The sequence below is a fragment of the Macaca fascicularis genome, chromosome 10, assembly GCF_037993035.2.
Source record: "Macaca fascicularis isolate 582-1 chromosome 10, T2T-MFA8v1.1".
Taxonomy (NCBI): Eukaryota; Metazoa; Chordata; class Mammalia; order Primates; family Cercopithecidae; genus Macaca; species Macaca fascicularis.
The window spans coordinates 21,545,855-21,571,195 of record NC_088384.1 but is presented as its reverse complement, the minus strand read 5'-3'; the positions used below and the strand labels follow the sequence as shown (position 1 = coordinate 21,571,195).

General features: G+C 38.0%; 1 protein-coding gene and 1 pseudogene across 5 annotated transcripts in view; one reads left to right on the top strand and one right to left on the bottom strand.

Annotated features, from left to right (window-relative positions):
• HORMAD2 (HORMA domain containing 2) overlaps positions 1-25,341 on the top strand; it is a 90,889-nt gene that overhangs the window by 12,973 nt on the left and 52,575 nt on the right. For 4 of the 5 annotated variants that reach the window (XM_005567640.4, XM_065522294.2, XM_045363832.3 and 1 more), the window contains exons 3-8: positions 3,153-3,294; positions 7,764-7,827; positions 9,079-9,115; positions 16,818-16,838; positions 17,512-17,538; positions 23,980-24,047. In XM_005567640.4, coding sequence (XP_005567697.1) covers positions 3,153-3,294; positions 7,764-7,827; positions 9,079-9,115; positions 16,818-16,838; positions 17,512-17,538; positions 23,980-24,047 — 359 coding nt within the window. Of the gene's footprint in view, positions 1-3,152; positions 3,295-7,763; positions 7,828-9,078; positions 9,116-13,750; positions 13,875-16,817; positions 16,839-17,511; positions 17,539-23,979; positions 24,048-25,341 lie in introns of those variants that run through there. The other variant, XM_074004061.1, reaches the window with a different exon arrangement.
• On the bottom strand, positions 9,678-10,249 carry LOC135965452 (large ribosomal subunit protein eL36-like; annotated as a pseudogene).

Sequence of the window (25,341 nt, the reverse complement as noted above, 5' to 3'; positions counted from 1 at the left end):
TACTTTGGAAATGGGAAAAAGAGCATGCCTGGCCGAAAGAACTGCATAAGACAACATTTTCCAAACTTATATGACCAGCAAACACTTAACATTTTTACTGAATATATTCATATAATGTATAAGTGTACAACTAAATGAATTTTTACAAACTTAACACATTGTTGTAAGCCAGAAGCCAGATCAGAAAACAGAACACTACCAGCACTCCCTCTCCTGCTGTCTTCTAGTTATTATTACCTCTCCCCACCAAGGGAAACCACCATCTTGACATCTAACAGCATAAATTAGTTTCACCTGCTTTTGTACTTTATATAAATGAAATCATACACTAATACTCATTTGTATCTGGTTTCTTTTGCTCAGCATTATGAGTGAGAGTTATCTGTATTACTCGGTATAGTTATAGATCATTCATTCTCATTGCTATATAGTATTCCATCGGGGGCATATACCACAGTTTTATTCATTTTACTGTTGATGAGCATTTGGGTGGTTTCCAGCATGGGTCTATTACAAATAATGCTTTTCTGAATACTCTAATACATGTCCTATAGTGAACATATAAGCATATGTGTTGGATGTATACCTATGAGTCAAATATGGGTCATAGGATATGTGGTTATTTAGCTTTATTATATACTGCCAAGCAACTTTCCAAAGAGGTTGTACCCATTTACACTCCCACAACCAGTGTTTAGGAGTTTTTATTATTCTACATCCTTTTAAAAACTTTTAGTCATTTTGGTGGGTGTGTAGTATTCTCTCATTGTGATTTGTTTGTTTGTTTGTTTGACAGTCTTACTCTGTTGCCCAGGCTGGAGTGGTACAACCTTGGCTCATTGTGATCTCCACCTCCTGGGTTCAAGTGTTTCTACTGCCTCAGCCTCCCGAGTAGCTAGGATAATAGGCACCCTCCACCACACCTGGCTAATTTTTGTATTTTTAGTAGAGACAGGGGTTTCACCATGTTGGCCAGGCTGGTCTTGAACTCCTGACCTCAAGTGATCCACCCACCTCAGCCTCCCAAAGTCCTGGGATTACAGGTGTGAGCTACCACCCCTGGCCTCCTTGTGATTTTAATGCTCACTTCCCTGATAAAATTTAAACACTTTTTCATTTGTTTATTGGTCATTTGGATATGCTCTTTTATTAAGTGTCTATTTTCATACAAATAGACACTTTTCTATTTGATTGTCTTTCTTAAAGAATTTTAGGAGTTCTTTATACATTCTGGATATGAGTCCTTTGTAAGACCTATGCTCTTAATAGTATATTAATGAACAGAAGTTCTAAAGTTTAATATAGTCTAATTTGTTAATATTTAGAAAATACTTTAAAATTATAATGTATTGACACAATACCGACTGGAATTCATGAGACATATTTTGTGCTTGGCTTAAAGAAAACAGCAAAAAGCAGTCTCACAGAATAATGAAAAACAGATCAAATTTTTATTTTTATTTTAATACATAAACACAATAAACATTGTGTATACAGTAAACATAGTATGTCAAACATATGTTGAAATGATAATTTGAGATACTGGCACAACCTATCCATCAGCAAATATTCTATATGCAAGATGACTCTTGGTAGACGCTCCTTACATACTGAAGCAAAAGTCACAAATTCATATACCAGTTGCTCTCTTATCACACTCCTTTTACGGCACACTATTTCTTAAGGAAGACTATCTAATCATTTAAGAACAATGATTTAGGTTTGTTTACTATGTTATATATATACACATACATAAAATTTAGCAGGAAGCTATTCCTAGTATTGATACTTTTTATAGAACACTATGACATCTTACAGAAGCTTTGTATTCCTCAGAGCTCTGGCTTAAGCAAAGCACAAAAGTATGGAAATACATGGCAATAGAATAGTAGATGAATAGCCGCAATTCCACATGGCTAGACAGTAGGGTGCATGGGAGAGAATAAGGGAGTGTGGGTAGGGAGGAAGGGGTACGAGATGAGGCAGGAGAGCTAAACAAGAATAAGATTTTGACAGTTCTCAAATCCCACTCTAAGGTACTTGAACTCTATCCTGGACGAACACTGATAAGATTTGTATCCTTGAAAATTAATTCTGATGGCAATATGGAAGACAGGTTGAATAAAAGAATTGTTAGCAACGAAATCAGGGGCTACTGTAGTAATCAAGGAGATAATTAAGTATGTCCTTAGTCAAGCCAGTGGCAGTGAGAAGGGAAAGGAGAAAATAGATTTGAGAACTCTTTTAGAGAGAATTAATATAATTTTAGTAGGGTATGAATGAAAGAGAAGACAAAGATGAAGCTGCTTCTAACCTGGATGACTGGAGTAGTGCTGATTCACTAGTCTGAGAATGAGACTTGGGATCAGGTTTTAGCCAGGGGTGGCAGAAATAAACTGAGTTTAAGTGATCTACAAAGTAGTTTAGGTACAGATGTTCAGGAAATAAAAATATAGAACTGGAACTCATAACAGAAATAGGAACCCTAAATCCTTTCTGTATAGGCTATAGCCAAAGCTATGAAACTAGATGAGATTATTCATGAAGACAGCTATAAAAGAGAAAAAGCCTGAAGACAGAATCCTGGGGGATAACCAACATTTAAAGAGCAGAACAACTGGAAAAAAATAAAAGAGACTGAGACAGATACGTAGGAATAGGTGAAAAACCAAAATAGTGTTATGGCACCTTGGAGAGGAAAAGAGAGTATGTGGGTAACAGTGTCAGATAATATAAAGAAGTTACATATTATGAGGGATGAGAAGAGGTCAACTATAGGATTGTACTTGGTGACTTTGGAGAGAATAGTGTAGAAAGGAAAGGAGTAAAATCCAGATTGCAGTAGGGTCCGAGGAGTGTATGAGAGAGAAGGAGATTATATAATCATAGTAAAACTCCAGTTTCATGGATCATTGTGAAATAAATTGTTTTAGTCTTGAATTACTTGGGTAATTGTTTCTGCCTTTCTGCTCTGCCTTGCCTATGAAGATCTAATTTAATGTAATATTCAAAGCACTGTTTCTTTTTGATTACCTTCAAATGTATCAAATTTGAAGTTCTGAGAAATCTTTTCATTATATCTGTGGTAATGATGTGCTGAACTGAATATATTAAAGAATACTAATCTTTTTTCACCTCCGTTGTTTTTCCAGGAAACAGTTTTCCCATCCCAAATCACTAATGAGCATGAGTCCCTGAAAATGGTGAAGAAACTTTTTGCTACTTCCATCTCATGTATAACATACCTAAGGGGCCTGTTTCCAGAGAGCTCTTATGGAGAACGCCATTTGGATGGTAAAGTTAAACTAACTAGTCTCTTTGGCTGTTGTAGCCCCTTTCTCTATTTAGCAGAAATAGACAAATTCTCACAAAGTGTGCTAATTCCAACTTAAGGGCCTGTTCTTCAAGACCAATTTGCTAATCCATTTTTCCATTTTAATTTTACTGTGTGTAGTGATTTTACTTATAGGAATTACTAGTTCCTGGCTAGATGCCAGGTGACAGATGGAAGAAAAAAGAAATCTGTTTGGATAAGTCCAGTATAAAAGCAATAGCTAAATCAAAATCTATTTGAATGCTGTAGATTTGCACTATTTTGTGCCTCAATTGAATTTATTCTTTAAGGTACACTTTGGCACTGAGGAAGTTCAAAGGAACCAGGTGAAAACGTTTTCTCTCTGTTAACATATACAAAAATGCTGGGGAAAAAAAAAGCCAAACTCACTTGTTGATTCACATGGATATTAAGATAATTATTATTCTAATCAGTTCTGGCTTTTTTCTCAATTGCCAGGTCTTCTACTTTCATTCCTTTTGTTTCAGTGCTCTTAAACTTATCACCTCATTTCCGTATATTACAAGCTGTTTCTGGCCCCTTTTCTTCTCTTATTATAAAAACAAGTACCGGCCAGGCATGGTGGCTCATGCCTGTAATCCCAACATTTTGGGAGGCTGAGGCGGGTGGGTCACCTGAGGTCAGGAGTTCGAGACCAGCCTGGCCAACATGGTGAAACACTGTCTCTACTAAAAATACAAAAATTAGCTGGGCATTGTGGTGGGCACCTGTAATCCCAGCTACTTGGGAGGCTGAGGCAGGCGAATCACTTGAACCCAGGAGACAGACATTTCAGTGAGCCAAGATCGTGCCATTTCACTCCAGCCTGGGTGACAAGAGCAAAACTTCATCTCAAAAAAAAACCAAAAGACAAAAAACAAACAAACAAACAAAAAACCAAAAAGCAAAAATCCCAAGTACCTAGTACTCAACAATTTTTCAAAATCTTATTTGTTTAAAAAGCTGGATTGTGTATCGTGAAAATGGCCGTACTACCCAAAGTAATTATAGATTCAAAGTTATTCCCATCAAGTTACCATTGACTTTCTTCACAGAATTAGAAAAAAACTACTTTAAATTTCATATGGAACCAAAAAGGAGCCCATATGGCCAAGATAATCCTAAGCAAAAAGAACAAAGCTGGAGGCATCACGCTACCTGACTTCAAACTATATTATAAGGCTACAGCAACCAAAACAGCATGGTACTGGTACCAAAATAGATATATAGACCAATGGAAGAGAACAGAGACCTCAGAAATAACACAACACATCTACAACCATCTGATCTTTGACAAACCTGACAAAAACAAGCAATGAGGAAAGGATTCCCTATTTAATAAATGGTGCTGGGAAAACTGGCTAGCCATATGCAGAAAACTGAAACTGGACCCCTTCCTTACACCTTATACAAAAGTTAATTCAAGATGGATTAAAGACTTAAATATAAGACCTAAAACCATAAAAACCTAGAAGAAAACCTAGGCAGTACCATTCAGGACATAGGCATGGGCAAAGACTTCATGACTAAAGCACCAAAAGCAATTGCAACAAAAGCCAGAATAGACAAATGGGATCTAATTAAACTGAAGAGCTTCTGTACAGGAAAAGAAATTGTCATTAGAGTGAACAGGCAACATACAGAATGGGAGAAAATTTTTGCAATCTATCCATCTGACAAAGGTATAATATCCAGAATCTACAAAGAACTTAAAACAAATTTACAAGAAAAAAACAACCCCATCAAAAAGTGGGCAAAGGATATGAACAGACACTTCTCAAAAGAAGACATTTATGCAGCCAACAAACATATGAAAAAAAGCTCATCACCACTGGTTGTTAGAGAAATGCAAATCAAAACCACAATGAGATACCATCTCATGCCAGTTAGAATGGAGATCACTAAAAAGTCAGGAAACAATAGATGCTGGAGAGGATGTGGAGAAATAAGAATGCTTTTACACTGTTAGTGGGAGTGTAAATTAGTTCAACCATTGTGGAAGACAGTGTGGCAATTCGTCAAGGATATAGAACCAGAAATACCATTTGACCAAGCAATCCCATTACTGGGTATATACCCAAAGGATTATAAATGGGTAAACATATGCACACATATGTTTATTACAGCACTATTTACAATAGCAAAGACTTGGAACCAACCCAAATGCCCATCAATGATAGACTGGATAAAGAAAATGTGGCACATATACATCATGGAAAACTATGTAGCCATAAAAAAAGAATTAGTTCATGTCCTTTGCAGGAACATGGAGGAAGCTGGAAACCATCATTCTCAGCAAACTAACACAGGAACAGAAAACCAAACACCGCATATTCTCACTCATAAGTGGGAGTTGAATAATGAGAACCCATGGAAACAGGGAGGGGAACATCACACACTGCAGCCTGTCGGGGGATAGGGGGCAAAGGAAAGAATAGCATTAGAACAAATACCTAATGCATGCAGGGCTTAAAACCTAGTTGACAGGTTGAGGGGTGCAGCAAACCACCATGGCTCATGAACAAAACTTCACGTTCTGCGCATATATTCCAGAACTTAAAGTATTTAAAAAATTTTTTAAAAAGCTGTATTGTGAATCTTGTTGACTTGTCACTAAAATAGGAACTATCATTTTGAAAATAAATATAGAGAGCTACAAGTTGCCTTGTAAGATGTTATTTTTCAAAATCTAATTTAAAATTTCTTACATCTGTATTTAATGATATACGTTGGCCTCATTTTAGTCTAATTCTCTTGGTTGGGCACGGTGGCTCATGCTTGTAATCCAAAGTGTAATCATAACACTTTGAAAGGCAAGGTGGGCAGATTGCTTGAGCCTAGGAGTCCAAGAGCAGCCTGAGCAACACGGTGAAACCCTGTCTCTATAAAAAAATACAAAAAATTAGCTGGCCATGGTGGTGGGTGCCTGTAGTTCCAGCTACTCTGGAGGCTAAGGTGGGAGGATCATCTGAGCGTGGGGGCTTAAGGCTACAGTGAGCTGTGATTGCACCACTGAATTCCAGCCTCGGTGATACAGTGAGACTCTGTCTCAAAAAAGAAAAATATATTAAGCAATGTAAGAGCATCAATAAAATGCATGTGTGCTATAAGCACATAAACATGGTATTTGCAATCACAACAACCTCATTTGTATTATGACATCTTTTGGTCTATGAGATACAAACTTGTAACAGTGAATGTGTTTATATCTAACATATATTTGCAGTTTCCCCTCGTGTCTAGAACATAGAATTGAGAAAGACATATTTTTGGTAATAAGCACATACTGTGTGCCAGTCACTACCCTGGGCAATGGCAATGATACCATTCCCTATAGCTTTATTTTTTGTGACAGTTATTGTGGAAGTGATATGTCTCCCTTTCAGTGTTTGTTCTTAAAGTAATATACATCATAAAAATGCTTAGTACTCCTGTGTCACTCTCTTATAATTTCTGAATGTTATATCAACACAGGATAATTTTCATATCCCTAAATAGAGATACAGGTAACATCAATTTTAGGACAGGAAAATAATATGAAAAGGTGAAGTTACTTATGCAAAATCACACATAAATCAGTGATTGATCTTGGACTACTTTAAACCAAAATTGTATTTATTTATTTATTTATTTAGAGACGGAGTCTCATTTCATTGTCCGGGCTGGAGTGTGGCGACATGATCATTATAGGATTACAGCTTCGACCTTCCAGGCTCAAGTGATCCTCCTGCCTCAGCTTCCTGAGTAGTTGGGACTATAGGCATGTGCCACTATGCCCAGATAATTTTTTAATTTTTTTTTTAGAGGTGAGGGTTCACTAGGTTGCCCTGGCTGGTTTCGACATCCTGGGCTCAAGTAATTCTCTGCCTCAGCCCCTCAAAGTGCTGGGATTACAGATGTGAGCCACCGCGCCCGGCCTAAACCCAGACTCTTAATATGATATTCCTATTCTTCCTAAGTGTAAAAAGGTAGTTAGATTTCAGATAAAGTAAGTATTTGAGAATAATCCATGTGAAATTTTTCATTCCTTTCTTTTCATTGAGAGGGAGAGAAATAACAGGGAAATGACTGAGATTGAGGTGTATATTTTAAGTTGGTCAATGGAGATAGTCTCAACACTACCTCATAATTACTTAGAATTCTACAGAGGCAAAGAAGGGACACAAATTGATTTTGGAGCCAACTCAGTTGTGCTACATTGTAGAAGGGGGAAACTCCTAACTGTAATCAAAATTGAGACTAAGCTACTTCTTAACATAGGATTTGTTTTTAAAGTAGATGTTTAGAGATCCAAAATGTTTTTATAAGCTATAAAACTAAATAAATTACATAAATAAAATAGTTAAAGGAAATACCCTATTTAGCATGGACAATTTCAGTACAGCAGTCATTTAGTAGATAAAAATAGACTATGTTTCTGTTTTTGTAGACCTCAGTTTAAAAATCCTCCGAGAAGATAAAAAATGTCCTGGGTCACTGCATATTATCAGATGGTAAGTAATAGAAATTCTATAAAAGTTGAACAACATTATTTTTATCATGGCTGAAATTACCCATAATGCTTTATTTAGTAAGATTTTTTTTTCTTTTTCTTTTTTTTTTTTGAGATGGAGTCTTGCTCAGTTGCCCAGCCTGGAGTGCAGTGGTGTGATCTCGGCTCACTGCAAGCTCTGCCTCCCGCGTTCACGCCATTTTCCTGCCTCAGCCTCCTGAGTAGCTGGGACTACATGCGCCCGCCACTACGCCTGGCTAGTTTTTGTGTGTGTGTGTGTGTGTTTTTAGTAGAGACGGCATTTCACCATGTTAGCCAGGATGGTCTCGTTCTCCTGACCTCGTGATCCGCCCGTCTCGGCCTCCCAAAGTGCTGGGATTACAGGCGTGAGACACCGTGCCCGGCCAAGACCATTTTTTAAAAAAACCATTTCTTCTTTCCTACTTTCCCTCTTTCTTTTTCCTTTTCTTTTCTTTTTCTTTCTTTTTTTTTTTTTTTTTTTTTTGAGACGAAGTCTCCCTCTGTCGCCCAGGCTGGAGTGCAGTGGCACGATTTCGGCTCACTGCAACCTTTGCCTCCCAGGTTCAAGCGATTCTCCTGCCTCAGCCTCTCGGGTAGCTGGGACTACAGGTGCACGCCAATCATGCCCAGCTAATTTTTGTATTTTTAGTAGAGATGGGGTTTCACCATGTTGGCCAGGATGGTCTCGATCTCTTGATGTCATGATCCGCCCACCTTGGCCTCCCAAAGTGCTGGGACTACAGGTGTGAGCCATTGTCCTGGCCTGCTTTCCCTCTTTCTTTTTAAAAAATAATTTTCTAGGAATTTGTAAGAATTATTCAATATTTTTAATTATCAATATTATTAATAATTTTAAGACACTGATTTAGCTTTGTTTTTGAAAGAAAATTGACTTATATAAAAATAAAAACTGTGATAAAATACTAAATATATATACCTATGTACCCACAGAAATTTTAAAAACTGATAATTCATCATATGCGTGTCAGTGTACTAAACATGGGATCCAAAAAAATTTGGTTCACTACCACAAAATTGCTCATTACTACTTATAAAGTTCTATCAACATGTTAAAAGTTGCTGGAAGTTTAAAAAAGTGATTAAATGTGAAAGGTAAGATGGTTATCAACTTAATGTACATCAAAGCAAAAAGTGCAAATGAATTCTGTAGTTGGAATTATTTTGGCTTTGCATGTGGTCCAATTGACATCAAACATTTATTTCTTGACAGGATTCAAGGTTGTTTTGATGCTTTGGAAAAGAGATACGTAAGAATGTTTTTAAACTTACACCGGAATCAAAGGCTTGTCTTTTATTCTTTATAAAAAGAAATTAGACTTTTATTTCGTTGTGTTTAACAGTATAAGTGTCTACGTTTGCATTCATAAACTAATTTCTTGTTATCTTATGTCTTTATTGTCCTGTTGATGTCTCCTTTGCATCAATTAGAAAGAAAACTCATTTTTCTCTTTTACATACTCATATCTTTTTGACCACAGAGTTTCCTCTGAAGTCACTGGAAGAGATCCACAGGATGTGGGACAGGAGAGACAAGAATCTGGCAGTTAGTGCATTGAACGTATTTAGAATAGTGGTGATTCAATTTGCAGATATGAAAGGGAAAAAAATGGACTTGAATAATTGGTTTTTATTCTGTCTTAGTTATTTTGGTAACTAGCCCATTTAGTTCATAAGTATAATCTATTCCTTTACAATAGGTAGTATTGTGCTAGTATTGTACCTCAGATTTAAAAAAATATATAGCTTAAATTTTAAGTGTATCTGATCTTTCATGCTGCCCAAGACAGCTATGAAGGGCGTACAGAATGGAGGCTCTAGTCCTAGTTGAAGAGACAAGATGTATATAAATGAAATTTATTTTTTCTTTCTGTTTTTTTCTTTCCTGTGGAGCTTTTATTATGAGCAGAGGGCAGGGCAAGGCAGGGGGCTCAGTCCTTGGCAGCGGCTTTCCTCATGGCGGCCAGGACATTGCTCAGCTCCTCCTACTTCCTCTTGGTGCGGATGTGTGTTCCCACCTTTTTCTTGATGAACTTGAAGGCCCATTTGTCCTTGGAGACCTTGAGCTACTTCATGGGATGCTGCCCATACAGGGTGAAGCCACACACCTCTGGGATCATATCCCGCATGAACTTGGTGTGTTTGGTCAGGCACCTGTCAGGCACCTGTGGTGGCAGCTGGGCCTGGGCTTGCTCACATTCTTGGCCACCTTGTGGCCCTTGTTGAGTCCCATGGCTGTAAGGTAGAGCAGAGCCATGGCTGCTGCTCTCCAGTGGCAGCCAAGGCCTATAAATATTTGAAATTTCCACCACTGCTTTTCCCCATTTTCTCCATCTATGTCTTCTTTTTACTCCTCAGTTCTTGATTTTTTTTTTAAGAAATCTTGTTTTTAATTAAGAAATCTTGAGGTCAGGAGGCCTTACACTAGATTATTTAGCACATTCATATATTTCTATTTCCACTGCACATTTGTTACTTATGATTTATTCAACACTGACCAGAGGGACCTAGGGATACAAAGATAAAACAGAAGTGGGAAAGAGCTTATAGACCTTGGCGGAAGATAAGTGATATTCATATGCAGGGCTGATGATCAGCTGTTATATACTGACTCAGCTGTATCTGCTCTTAAAATATTGAAATATTTCTGTATTGAATGGTAAATTGCTGCTTTTCTGAGACCTCATGTGGCTCCCTATCAATATCCTCCACGTCACTTTACCAGTGTCTCTTTTGGGATCTCTCCAGAACACTCCAAAATCCAGTAACCAAAAGGTTAATATCTAGTCCAAGGTTTGCTTCCAGGAGCCCAGCTCTAGAGCTAAATTGGCATCCTTTCTGACTGGCCAGCATCTATGTCATATTGGGCTTTACATATTTATTTATTTATTTTTGTGAGTGTGTGACAGAGTCTCACTCTGTCGCCTAGGCTGGAGTGCAGTGGCACGATCTTGGCTCACTGCAACCTCCACCTCCCAGGTTCAAGCAATGCTCCTGCCTCAGCCTCCTAAGTAACTGAGATTACAGACATGCACCACCATACTTGGCTAATTTTTGTATTTTTAGTAGAGACGGTGTTTCACCATGTTGGCCAGGCTGCTCTCGAACTCCTGACCTCAAGTGATCTGCCCAACTCAGCCTCCCAACGTGCTGGGATTACAGGCATGAGCCACTGCACCCAGCCTATATATTGATTTTTTATGTCAATTTGATATTTTAATGTAAAAATATCAGAGATATTTTGATCACCCTTATAATGCTCATTAGAAAGTGATGAATGCCTAAAGAAAGATAATTGATCATATGCAATGGGAAGTATGGGAAAGGAGGCACTATACCCTGTGAGGAACATGAGAGAAATCTTTTGAGAGAAAATAGCTTTTGAGCTTTGAAGGCCCTAAATATTTGGACAGATTGAAAGGGGGAGAAGGCCATCACTGTTATACTGAACAGTGCTCATTCATTCCCCCTTCATCCACTCATTTAGTGACATTTCCTGACTGTTCCTCACTGATGGGCAGTACAATATAGTTAGAAGTTCAAGTTTTGGAGTCAGATGGTCTGAAGAATCCCAGTTCTGTCACTTAATACCCCTGTGGCCTTTGGCAAGTAACCTACCTTTTGGTACCTTAGTTTCTTTGCATATAAGATGGGGATAATAATAGAATCCACTTGTTAAGGTTATTTGATAATGAGTTAATAATCTAAAGCAGTGGTTCTCAAACTTTAGCTTGCATCAGAATCACCTGGAGGACTTGTTAAAACACAGGTAGTCAAGCCTCACCTCAATATTCTGATGTAAGAATTTGCATTTCAGACAAGTTACAAGTGATGCTCTTGACTGCTGGTCTAGGGACCATAATTTGAAAACCGCTGATCTAAAATGTTTAGAACAATGCCTGGCACATAACAAACACTATGTATGTGTTAAACATTCATTCTTTATACATCGGCTATTTAATCTGTGCCAGACATTGTGCCTAGGCATTGGATGAGATAATAATGAGAGTAAAATGTGATTCCACTCTCAGGGAAGTCATAATATAATAGTAAGAGTCACTTCTTAAATAAAATATTATAAGTATTACATGTACTAAAATAGCAGTATAATGTACAAAGGGTATCTAGCTAGTTTGATACATTTATTTTACTAAATGACTACCTGTATGACTGACTCAGTCAAAATAACTTGTTTTGGGGAGATCAAAAGACAAAATTTTAGATAGATGACTTAGTCTCTTAAGTAAATAGTATTTATATTGTTTTTCAGTTGTTAATGTTTTATAACTTTCCTCAGGTGATCTTGTAGCTGGTACGATATGTTTTAAAAGTAGTTTGAGGCCGGGCACAGTGACTCATACCTGTAATCCCAGCACTTTGGGAGGCTGAGGCGGGTGAATCTCTTGAACCCAGGAGTTTGAGACCAGCCTGGACAACATGGTGACACCTTGTATTTCTGCTATAAATACAAAAAATTAGCTGGGTATGGTGGCTTGTGCCTATAATCCCAGCTACTCGAGAGGCTGAGGCAGGAGAATTGCTTGAACCTAGGAGGCAGAGGTTGCAATGAGCTGAGACCATGCCACTGCACTCCAGCCTGGTGACAGAGTGAAACTTCATCTCAAATAAATAAGTATATAAATAAATGAAAATGGTTTGAGTAAAATCAAATTTGAGTATCTAGAGATCTTGAAAGATGTTGCCCTGTAAGAGCATGATTATTTCTAGTTGTGAAATTTTGGGTGATTTTTTTTTTTTTTTTTTTTTTTGAGATCGAATCTCTCTCTGTTGCCCAGGCTGGAGTGCAGTGGCGCAATCTTGGCTCACTGTAACCTCCGCCTCCCGAGTTCAAGTGATTCTTCTGCCTCAGCCTCCTGAGTAGCTAGGACTATAGGTGTGTGACACCACGCCTGGCTAATTTTTGTATTTTTAAGTATAGATGGGGTTTCAATTTTGGGTGATTTTTATACTTATTTTGTACTTTATATTATGCTTGAATTCTTTAAAATAAACACATATCAGTGTTGTATATAATTATTGTAAAAAAAGAGACTATATTGTATATAGTTACCTAGCTTGTTTCCTTATTCGCATTCTCAGTTCCTCACCATTCTGATCCACTGTTCACACTGCATACTTTCAGAAACCCAAGTCTGATCATGTTGTTCTTTTGTCTAAACATTTTCCACAGCTTTTAAAATAAAGTTCAGGGTCCTTCACATGGTCTACAAGGCCTATATGATCCCTATCTGCCTTCCAAGGTATCGCTGTTGTTCCCATGTTCAAGCCACACAAGCAATCTAGAACATGCCAAGCTCCTTTTACCTTTGCATATATTGTTCCTCTTGCCTAGAAACTTCTCTCCCCTGCCCCGTACACCTTGCCTGGCTAACTCAAATTTATCTTTCAAGTCTCAGCTTAAATATTTACTTCCCTAGGGAGGCCTTCCCTGACACCCTCCTCCCCAGCCTAGGTGGTTCCTTTATTTTATGTTCTCATAGCACCCCATGCTGCTGCTTCATGGCAATGAACACGATGATAATGATATAGCTATCTTTGCTATGTTTTTGTTGTTTACTGTTGTTCTTCCCTGGTAGTCTGAATGTTCCCTGATAGCAGCCATGTCTATTTTTGAATGAATGCATAAATAAATGAACTCAATTAATTAATGTATGAGTTTATATGCAGTAATCAAAATGGCCACAAAGTGGCAGTAAAGTTTTAGTCCTTTGATATGAAATTGTGATTCTGAATTTTTTTTTCTTTTCTTTCTTTCTCTCTTTCCCGCCTTCCCTCCTTCTTTCCTTCCTTCCTTCCTTTTCTTCCTCTCTCTTTTCTTTCTTTTTCTTTTCTTTTCTCCTTCCTTCCTTCTTTCCTTTCTTCTTTTTCTTTGGAGTCTCTCTCTGCTGCACAGGCTGGAGTGCAGCAGCGTGGTCTTGGCTCACTGCAACCTCCAACTTCCGGGTTCAAGCTATTCTGCCTCAGCCTCCCAAGTAGCTGGGATTACAGGTGCCTGCCACTACGCCTGGCTAATTTTTTATGTTTTTAGTAGAGATGGGGTTTCACCATGTCGGCCATGCTGGTCTCGAACTCCTGACCTTGTGACCCGCCTTCCTCAGCCTCCCAAAGTGCTGGGATTACAGGCGTGAGCCACTGTGCCTGGCCCTCTCTTTCTCTCTTATAGAGTTTCACTCTGTTGCCTAGGCTGGAGTACATTGGCACAATCATGGCTCACTGCAGCCTCAACTTCCAGGCCTCAAACAATCCTCCTGTCTCAGCCTTCCAAGTAGCTAGGACCACAAGTGTGCACCACCATGCCTAGCTAATTATCTTACTTTTTGTAAAGATGGCATCTTACCATGTTTCCCAGGCTGGCTTTGAACTCCTGGGTTCAAGTGATTCGCCCACCTTGAGCTCCCAAAGTGCTGGGATTACAGGCAAGAACCACTGTGCCTGGCCTGAAATTTTCTGATTTGTATTCTAGTTTTTAAAAACAATTATCATTGGCTTGATTATATTTCTATCTCTATATATTACTCTTTCAAGAAGAGATAATCTGTTCATAGTAGTGTATATGTAGAGAGGACAAGGACTTTATAGACATATAAGACATTTTTACTTAGTAGATTAGTTTCAAATGGGACACTTTTTGAGGTACTTGTTGCATATTTAATTATTTAGTAATACTGAATTATTTTGTATACCTTTTGCCTCCAGAACTAGAATATAACTTTTTGAGAGGAGAGATAGTTATCTTTTTTGTGTCCCTCTCCTCTCTAGCAGAGCCCTGTGTATGTGATGGACTCTCACTTGAATGAGTGAATAGTTAGTACAGTTGGCCCTCCATGTATCAGAGCATTCTACATCCACAGATTCAACCAACTGGAAAATATTTAGAAAAAATAACAGTACAACAATAAAAAATAATACAAATAAACATACAGTGTGACAAGTATTTATATAGCATTTACATGGTATTAGGTATTATAAGTAATCTAGAAATGATTTAAAATACAGTTGAACTCATTACACTTTATATACAGGTATCAAAATATCACATGTACCCCCAAAATATGTACAACTATTATATATCAATTTAAAAATGCTAGTCTTTCAGAAATGGAGATAAAAAAAGAAAAAAATTATAGGAAAGAATCAGTTTTCAGATATCTGGGAAATTCCTCTTTATAATGCAAAAAAACTGCTATCAAATTGTGAACATATACTTTTTTTTTTTTTTTTTAAGATGGAATCTCTCTCTATTGCCCAGGCTGGAGTGCAATGGTGCGATCTCAGCTCACTGCAACCTCTGCCTCCCAGGTTCAAGCTATTCTCCTGTTTCAGCCTCCCAAGTAGTTGGGATCACAGGCACAAGCAGCCACGCCTGGCTAATTTTTTGTATTTTAGTAGAGACAGGGTTTCACCATGTTTCCCAGGCTGGTCCCAAACTCCCGAGCTCAGGCAGTCTACCCACCTTGGCCTCCCAAAGTGCTAGGATTATAGGCGTGAGCCACCGCACCTGGCTTCATATAATTTTAGCATAAAGTTAATTTTGACCCTCCCGGAAAAAAGTACAGTTGACCTTTGAACCACATGGGTTTGAGCTTCACAGGTTCACTTATACATGGATTATTTTCAAAAAATACAGTTGGCCCTCTGTATCTGTGACTTCCACATCTGCAACCAAAGGTGGATTGAAAATACAGGCCGGGGCCAGGGCAGTGGTTCATGCCTGTAATCTCAGCACTTTGGGAGGCTGAGGCAGGTGGATCACAAGGTCAGGAGATCGAGACCATCCTGGCCAACTTGAAACCCCGTGTCTACTAAAAATACAAAAATTAGCTGGGCGTGGTGGCGCATGTATGTAATCCCAGCTACTCAGGAGGCTAAGGCAGGAGAATCGCTTGAGCCCAGGAGGTGGAGGTTGCAATGAGCCAAGATCATGCTACTGTACCCAGCCTGGTGACTCAAAAAAAAAAAAAAAAAAAAAAAAAAGAAAGAAAAAGAAAACACAGGCTGGGCGCAGTGGCTCATACCTGTAATTCCAGCACTTTGGGAGACCAAGGTGGGAGGATCACTTGAGGTCGGGAGTTCATGACCAGCCTGGCCAACATGGCAAAACCCCATCTCTACTGAAAATACAAAACTTAGGCCTGCTGTGGGTGGCTCATGCCTGTAATCCCAGCACTTTGGGAGGCCGAGGTGGGCAGATCACGAGGTCAGGAGATCGAGAGCATCCTGGCTGACACGGTGAAACCCTGTCTCTACTAAAAATACAAAAAATTAGCCAGATGTGGTGGTGGGCGCCTGTCGTCCCAGCTCCTTGGGAGGCTAAGGCAGGAGAATGGTGTGAACCCGGGAGGTGGAGCTTGCAGTGAGCCGAGATCACACCACTGTACTCCAGCCTGGGCGACAGAGCAAGACTCTGTCTCAAAAAAAAAAAAAAAAAAAAAAAGAAAAAGAAAATACAAAAATTAGCCGGGCATTGTAGTGGGCACCTATAATCCCAGCTATTCAGGAGGGGAATCCCTTGAACCTGGGAGGCAGACGTTGCAGTGAGCTGAGATCATGCCACAACACTCTAACCTGGGCGACAGAGTGAGACTCTGTCTCAAAAAAAAATAATAATAAAATAAAATAATATAAATAAATAAATAAATAAATAAATAAATACAGTATCTGCAGATGTGAAACCCAGATACGGAGGGCTGACTTTTCATATACTCCCTGAAGTACTTGAGTACACATGGATTTTGGTATTCATAGGGAGCCCTGGAACTAATTCCTTCTCAAATACTGAGTGATGACTGTATCCTTTTTGTTCTGGCCTTCTGGATATTTTTTTCCTACCCAGATCTTTCAAACCTCTCTGAAATAATATTTTAATTAGTCTATTGAAAAGAATGATAATATAGGTGCAAGTATATAATAATATTTTTCTTTCTCTTGAAGCTACGTATGGCAGTACTGACAGTAAGTACACACTCATTTAAAGACAAAGCCTCTGTCTCTATTTTGTTGTCTTTTGGCAAGTGAAACATTAAAACAGTACTCTCCCCCTTCCCCCCGACTTTTTCTTTTTATCTGTCTTGGAATTAAAGACAGGATCTATCAGAAGTTTTAATAAAAGATTATGAATTTTATATTTCTTTGGTATAACACCTAGGAAAATATATAGGCTGTACTATCTGCTTCATTTATTGGCTCTCAGGATTTTATTTTTTTAGTTACTTTACAGACTCCAGATTTTTTGTTTTTGAACTTTGGTAGACTCTTGAAATTTTGTACACCTCTGAGTTTAACATGGTATACATAGTTAAGAATAGAAAATGAGAAGATACCATTGAGAGTCTTAGGTCTATGATTTATTGAACAAATTTTAAACCATAATGGATTATTTAGAATTTATTTGTAGCTCAGTCATGGTAATTATGAATGCTTCATTATTAATTTCCTTTTATTCAGTGTTCACAGAATATTCTAAAGACTCTACATTCACAAAATAAGCATATCCTATCTCTAGCTTAAAATATATGTCTGTACTCAACTAATAGAGCACAATTGGACTCTATATAAAAAATGTATTTCATGAGGAGTAATCTAGTAAATTCCAGAAATTGAATGCTGTTTATTTTCCCTTATACAGCTTTACACAAATCCCATGGGATCTGAGGTAAGAACACACACAAACGTATAGGTGGGTAGTATATGTATATAATATTTTAAGATGTTTTTCTGAGTTGAGGTTATATATTATGTTGCTAGACTACCATATGAGCAGAGGAACTCACAGTGGGCTCTTTCAGTATATTTTACTCTAAACTTGACCAATCTCTTATTATGAGATTTTTCAAAAACTATCTAAGGGTATTGGGGAAAAAAGGTATTGAGAAGAACTGAGCCTATTCCCTAACCTGTTGGCATTAAGAGTCTCTTAATGTATAAATGTATAAAACCACATTTTTTTCTTAAAAATTTTTTAAATTTAATTTTTATGGACTTTTTTTTCTGAGTCATGTAAAACCACATTTTATTATTTATTTAAACTGATTATGAATCCTTTCTGTTTATGGCCTTTTGGGAATATAAATGAGATACGGCGTAACTCTAATTTTCTTTTATGCCAGTTAAATTCTCCCCCTTTTCATGTTTTTATAGATTTTCAGAGCTTTACCTCTTTACTTCTCTCTTTAGATTTCTTCCCTCTGTTTAGGGTATCCGACTCATCTTCAAGACCAACTATGTTCAAATCTTATATGTAAGCCTCTTTGGCTATTTGGTCTATACTAACTTCTTTCTTTGAATTCTTTTTCCAGCAGAACCCCACAATTTAACACTCTCAATTGATTCATATTGATTACTTAATCTCCTCAACCAGATTGTGAATTCTTCTTCTTCTTTTTTTTTTTAGAGTCTTGCTCTGTCACACAGGCTGGAGAGCAGTGGTGCAATCTCGGTTCACTGTGACCTCTGCCTCCCAGATTCTAGCAATTCTCCTGCCTCAGCCTTCTGAGTAGCTGGGACTACCGGCATGCACCACTATGCCCGGCTAATTTTTATATTTTTTATAATTTTAATTTTTATATTTTTAGTAGAGATGGGGTTTCACCATGTTGGCCAGGCTGGTCTCGAACTCCTGACCTCAAGTGATCTGCCTTCCTCAGCCTCCCAAAGTGCTGGGATTACAGGCATGAGCCATCATGCCCAGCCCAGATTGTGAATTCTTGAGGACAAGCGTCTTGTCTCATAGTCTTGGACACATAATAGTTACTTGTGCCACTTAGAATGTGGCTGTGGCACAGAAATGGAGGGAGAAAACTTGTGTTCTCTTCTCATTTTACTCCCTTTGTCTTTCTCCTAGCTTTCTTTCCTTTTTCTTTACTTTCAATTTTTGTTCTCTAAGCCTACACATTTGGCCTAACTGGTGCTATTCTAGACTAAATTATGCATTTTTAGCTCTTAATACTCTTTCTTTGCAAGATGACATGTAGCTGTTTAAACAAGGGGTAAGAAAACGTTACATACAGTAGGTAGAAATTCCTCAATGCCCAAACTAGTTCTATCTTTTATTTGTCTCTTGTTTCGTTTCAAAATGCTTCCCCACCACACTGTAAGTTTGAAGGGAAGTTTCCCAAAATAAAACCTTCTGATAGTTACTAAATTGGTCATTTTCTTAGTGTAGTATGTATCATGTTTTCTTATGCATGAAAACTCCCTAGTTTGAAACCAGTGGTTTTTTGGGGGGTTAGTGAAATGCTAAGCAAATGGAGTTTAATTACAAAAAAAGTGTTACAGAGTGGGAAGAAATGCGGGCATATATAATAATGAAGTTAGGAAACAAAAGCTTGTTATGTGGTAAGTTTTGAGCTATCATTTACAACCCAGGAAAAAAATATTTTGAATGTTTACAAAGTGTTCCCCTTATGGGTAGGTAGTGATTCCTAACCTGTGTGTTCATGGTATACTTTTTATTACTAAAAAATTCAGTAGCATATTGGATGATACTAAAACACTCAAAAGAGCCCAAACAAATCAGTAATAATTACAATGTAACTACTACTGTGATATAGCAATGTTCATAGGGCATAAAGAGCATCCACAAGTTACATTATTTTATGATTGCTATTTAGCATCAAGTCACTGATAAAACTACTTACCTCCCTGATCTCATTCTCTTATGTATTCACAAAACAACATTCTAACATAAACATCTTCTTTGGCATTTATCTCATATTGTGCCATGTTTCTTCAGTTGTATGCCTGGAAGTATATCCTTTCCTAAACAAAATTGCACAAACAATAACAATGTTTATATATGCCTGAAGCAAAAATACACTGGACAGGTGGATTAAAATTTGCAGCACTCTTGTGAAGAGTATGTCATGGTACAACAATTGAGAACCCCTAGCTTAAATCAAACAAGTGTGTGTCCCTAGTTCAGAAGACCAACTGAGTTTTCAGCATTCCACAAAGCTACGGTACTTCTGTGCTTGAAGTTTTGTTCTGGTTGCTCTATCTCATGAGGAAGATGACCAACAAAAGTAACTAAGCATCTAAGTAAACTAAGTACTAAAATAGAGAAGAGTGATAACGTAGCTTTTCTATAGGCACACACTACAAAATGAGTAGCAAGTATGAGTAAAGCATGTAAGACAAAATGTAAATAATAAAGATTTATGCAACTTAATGCATGTAAGACCATATGGAATTATTATATATGAATATTGTGAAGGCATAAATCTTATGGTTTCACTATCTATTCCTTTGTGCCTCTTTACCATTGGAGGTGATCAACACTCTTTATTTTTCATTTTTTTAAGAGACAGGCTCTCCCTCCATCACCCAGGCTGGAGTGCAGTGGTGTGATCTTGGCTCATGGCAACCTTGACCTTCTAGGCCCAAGCAATGCTCCTACCTCAGCTTCCCAAGTAGCTGGGACTGCAGTTGTTCACCACGATGCCCAGTTATTTTTAAAAATTTTTGGAAATATGGGGTTATGTTTCCCCAGCTGGTCTCAAAGGATCCCCTTTCTTCAGCTGGGATTATAGGTGTGAGCCACTGCACTTGGCCAACACTCACTTTTAATAGACTGCTTCATGAGCTTAACTGTAAGTGGCCCCTGTTTCTAGCCACAATATACTTTATTTTGGAAAATTTCTTTGTAGGATGAAACCCTAAGTAAGCATGAACTCTACTCTGGCCAAATATTTATTCATTCAGTAAATATTAATTGGGTTCCTTTTATGTGCCTAGAACTGTTCAAGGTATAAAAACACAGGAGTGAATGGGATAGGCAAGATCCCTGCTCTCTAGAAGCCTACATTCTTATGAGGTAGGATAAACAATAAATAAATAAATAAAAATTAGTACAAACAATTTCAGATAGACATAGTGCTATGAAGAAAATCTTTTAAAAAGGTAATATACTAGAGAGTGCTGAAGTAGAGAATGAAGAAGGAGGGATTGGATGGCTGTGTTAGATTGGGCAGTTCCTAGGAGGCATCCCTGAGAGGCTACTGTTTGAGCTGATATGAATAACCAGAAGGAGTCAGCCCATGCAACCCTGTGAGGGGCAATGGCATGTGACAGGCCAAATAACACCATAGTTAACATCACAGGCACTGGAGTCAAATCGCGGTTCTACCACTTACTAGCTTCATCAATAATGAGAATAATATCTACTTCACAGTGTTGGCTACACAAGAATGAACTGATATAAAATGTTTAGGGCAGTGCCTGAATATTATTATTATCATTAACTGGAGACCGCATGTTCCAGAGTATAGCTGTGCAAAAGCCCTAAGGCAGGAAGGAATCTTGGGAGTTTGAGCATAGAAAATGTACCATGAGCCTGGAGCTTAGTTGAGTGCAAGGGAAAGTGACCAGAGGTAAGGTCAGAGAGGGACACAAGGGACAGATGAGTAGGGCCTTGCAAATCAACATAACTTTTGGATTTTATTTTAAGGGTGGTGAGAAGCTGACGGGATTTTAAGCAAAGGAGTGACATGGTCTGATTTGTATTTTCAAAAACTCCTTTTGGCTACGGAACAGAGAATGAGTATCAGATGGACTTGCGATTTGCTTTAGAGATAGACCTGAAAAGTCTTGCCAATGGGTTGCAATGTGGAGGCAGAAGGAAAGGCTGCATATGTTGCTGCTGCTTTGGCTTATGTGACTGTATTTAGTATGATTCATAGAAACCACTGATGAGCAGTTCAATGGTTCATCTTTATTAGGCAACACATTAGTCTGAAAAGTGTTACATGAGGTGTTAAGAATAGTGCCTGCTGTAAATATACCTTCCTAGATAAGCCAGAGTCAGACTGAAGTTAATTAAGGATTGGCATCTTCTGTAAAACAATTATAAATATAACTTTTACTAGTTGCTTCAGGGATCAAATAATAAAGTGTAAATAAAATTATCAACTACTAAAACAACCTACTCTTGTTACAATTTAAAAAAACAAAAGATCACTCAGAGCATTAAAAAGCTAGAGTTGATTGAGAAACATGGGCAGGCAGGAAGAATGGGCATTGTTTGCTTGGCAGAGCAATGACATCCAGCTTTGGCTAAGAGAGGACTCTGTTCATCTCGCCTATCTGGAGTGAACCTGTTGCTATAGGCTCCTCTAATCTCATCTGTCTCTCCTATTGTATTTACAAAGCAGTTTTCTGAACTTGATTTGATTTCTCAAGTAGACTGTCTTATTAGGAAAATACTTTTATCTTTTAAAATTAACTCCATTACAAATCAATCTCCTTAGAGTTTAAGCATCATGAGCCAATTTTCCCAAGACCTGATAACCTGTAATTAAGTTTCATGTTAAGGTTTAAGATGAGCAAAGCTGGGAGGCTTAAAGTAACAGAAACACTGAAACTTTTTCTGATCAGTCTGACATCCTCATTCTCACATTGTCAAGGATCAAATACTGAACCAGATGAATAAAGGACATTTTTTGTGTTTTGTTTTAAGCTTATACCCTTTACTTATCATTAGTACTTCTCCAGCTCTGTGGACATACTGTATGACATATCTGGATCAAACATTTGCTTCAACTACTAGATGTTTATTTTATTTTAATTTATTTATTTTTAAATTTTATTTATTTATTTTTATATTTCAGTTTATTTTATTCTTTCTGTTCTATTCTATTCTATTCTATTCATTTTTTGAGATGGAGTCTTGCTCTGTCACCCAGGCTGGAGTGCAGAGGAACAATCTCGGCTCATTGCAACCTCCGTTTCCTGGGTTCAAGCGATTCTCCTGCCTCAGCCTCCCGAGTAGCTGGGATTACAGGTTTGCACCACCACACTCGGCTAATTTTTGTATTTTTAGTAGAGACAGGGTTTCCTCACATTGGCCAGGCTGGTCTTGACCTCAAGTGATCTGCCTGCCTCGGTCTCCCAAAATGTTGGGATTATAGGCGTGAGCCACCATGCCCGGCCAGACATTCATTTTATTTTAAATGGAATCTGTCTCTTATGAGGAAATTTGTCCCTCTTTATTTCTAGTTTTCTTAACAGTGAGGAGAGCAGATAGTAGTAGTATCTAGTTTTTAGTGCAGGACTGAAAAAACAAGACTTGAAGTCAGAGATCAGGGCTCCTTTTCTAATTTTTTCTAGTTTTCCTGTTGCCGTTATAGTCTTCCCTGAATTACTGCAGTAGCCTCTTAATTGCTCTCATGGTTTTTATTTCTTCCTCTCTGCACTTTTAAAGGAGCCAAGATGATGTTTTAAAAAATGCAAATAACTCACCTGCTTAAAACTCTTCTATAGACTTCTGGCTTACTTAGAATGAAATCCAAACCCCTTACCATAGCCAACAAGGCCCCATAGTCTCCTTTATAACCTCATTTCCTGGGTTCTTTCTCCCCCTCGCTCACTGGTTTCCAGCCACTGGGCCTCCTCTCTGACCCTAGAAGAGGTGTCCCTTCCCACTTCAGAGCCTTCGCATTGCTATTCCCTCTGCCTGAGGCACCCCACCCCCAAGATCTGCACATAACTGACCCTTGAGGCTCAACTCAAACCTCACCGCTTCAGCAAGGGCTTCCTTGGCCCTTCCAAACCAAAGCAGCCCTTGTCCCCTTCATGAACCTCTATCACAGCATCTGCTTCTTGTTCATAGCACTTACACTATTGGAGTTAGCTTATTTCATTTGTTTACTTTTTTTACTGACTATTTCCTCTACTGGATTGTATGTATATTCCAGAAAAACAGGGACCTTTTCTGTCTTGTTCACCACTGTGACTCCAGTGCCTGGCACAAAGTAGACATTCAATACAACATTTGTTACGTGAATGAATGGTTTCTCAACTGGTTCCACTGTCATTTACCTAGTTGGGTTAGATATTTGACTCTGTGATTTTGTTTTTCCAGCTTTAAAATGGTAATAATAGTATCTTTCATCTAATTTATTTTTAGCATGGAGGAGAAAAACTAGGTTGTCTTTATATTTGGAAATGTTACTCTTGAATAATGTGATACTGTGAAACAAACAGCTATATAGGAAGTATAGAAGGTACAGAGTGAAAATGTTCCTTGCTTATGATCAGGTAAGATTCTGGATTTCTTTTCTAAATTCTTTTTTTTCTTTATTTCCTTTGGTTTTTGTAGAAAGTGACTGAGATGTACCAGTTCAAATTCAAATACACGAAAGAAGGAGCCACTATGGATTTTGACAGGTAGAATCTAACTGCTTAATGAACATGAGAAATAAGTAGGATTGAGGTAAACGTAAGCTTCTTGAGGCCAGACAAAGGCCTTATACTTCTTTTTAAATTTCCCCACAAACCCTATAGAAAACCACTATTATAAAAAGGAGCTGCAACAATTGTTTACATTCCTGAAATCCATGGATTAAGCTGGTGGGAATAGAGAAAATGGCAGCCAGCACAACGGTAGAAATTATATTAATAAGGTTGCCTACACGATGATGATTGAATAACTCCATAAGGCTCTGTCTAGCCATTAATTCAAAGTTTCTCAACTGCTATGCCTAGATAGTGATCCTTTCCACACTCGAAATAGCCAGACTGTGCCTAAGGTAGATAATACCCCTGGACTATTTGCTTGTATGCACAAATATTCTCATTTGCTTCCCCTAGTGTGTCATATAAGTATCATTTTTTATGTGTCCTTGTATGAAAAGATTAGAACACACTGCAGTTTCCTAATAAGTTGAAAATTCCAAGTTTTAGGTATCCTAATGGGTTAAATAGCAAACACAAGGACATTGAAGAGCAACATTAATTTTTCTCCCAGTAGCTTTTGGATTCAGACCTTCCAGGAGGGATGGAGAGCTAAGTATTGCTGATAAGATGGCACAGTAGTGGAAGGTACAGATGATGGTGAAAAACTCTGGATAGTAGAGGAATCCAAGTAAGGGGGATGGATGCCCCTGAAAGGAATGACTGATGAGAGACATGACCTAATTTTCAATTTTCCCTACTATTAGCTCTGGCTCATCATTTACCATGAACTTGAGGACTTTTCTCCAAGACTCACTCCCTTAATTATCCTTCCATTTGTAAAACCTACAGAGAGCACTAGAATGTGAAGAGAATATCAGTTCCAAAAATGATAATTAAAATATTACCTTTTGTTAGCTAACATTTGTATAATACTTTATAGCTTTTACAGCAGCACTTTTCATACACATTTTCTCACATAAGAAGTCACCTTTACTCTCCAAAACTCAAAAATATACACTGATGGCCAGATTAAACTCTTGTTCTGAAGGCACATATGCTAAGAGGTAAGCAGTAAAACAAAAATGGCCAAATCTTTCACATGCTAAGGAGGAGAGAAGATGATGCATATTATTAATTTCCTAGAGAAGAAATATAGGCATTTGTTCAAATGGGAGTCCTGATTATGATTTTACTGATGTGTCCTGGAGGTTCCCATGAGCTATGTGCCTATAGCCCTTCATTCTGGTTACCTACATTTGAATTGGTTAAATGCTGGTTGGCAAAA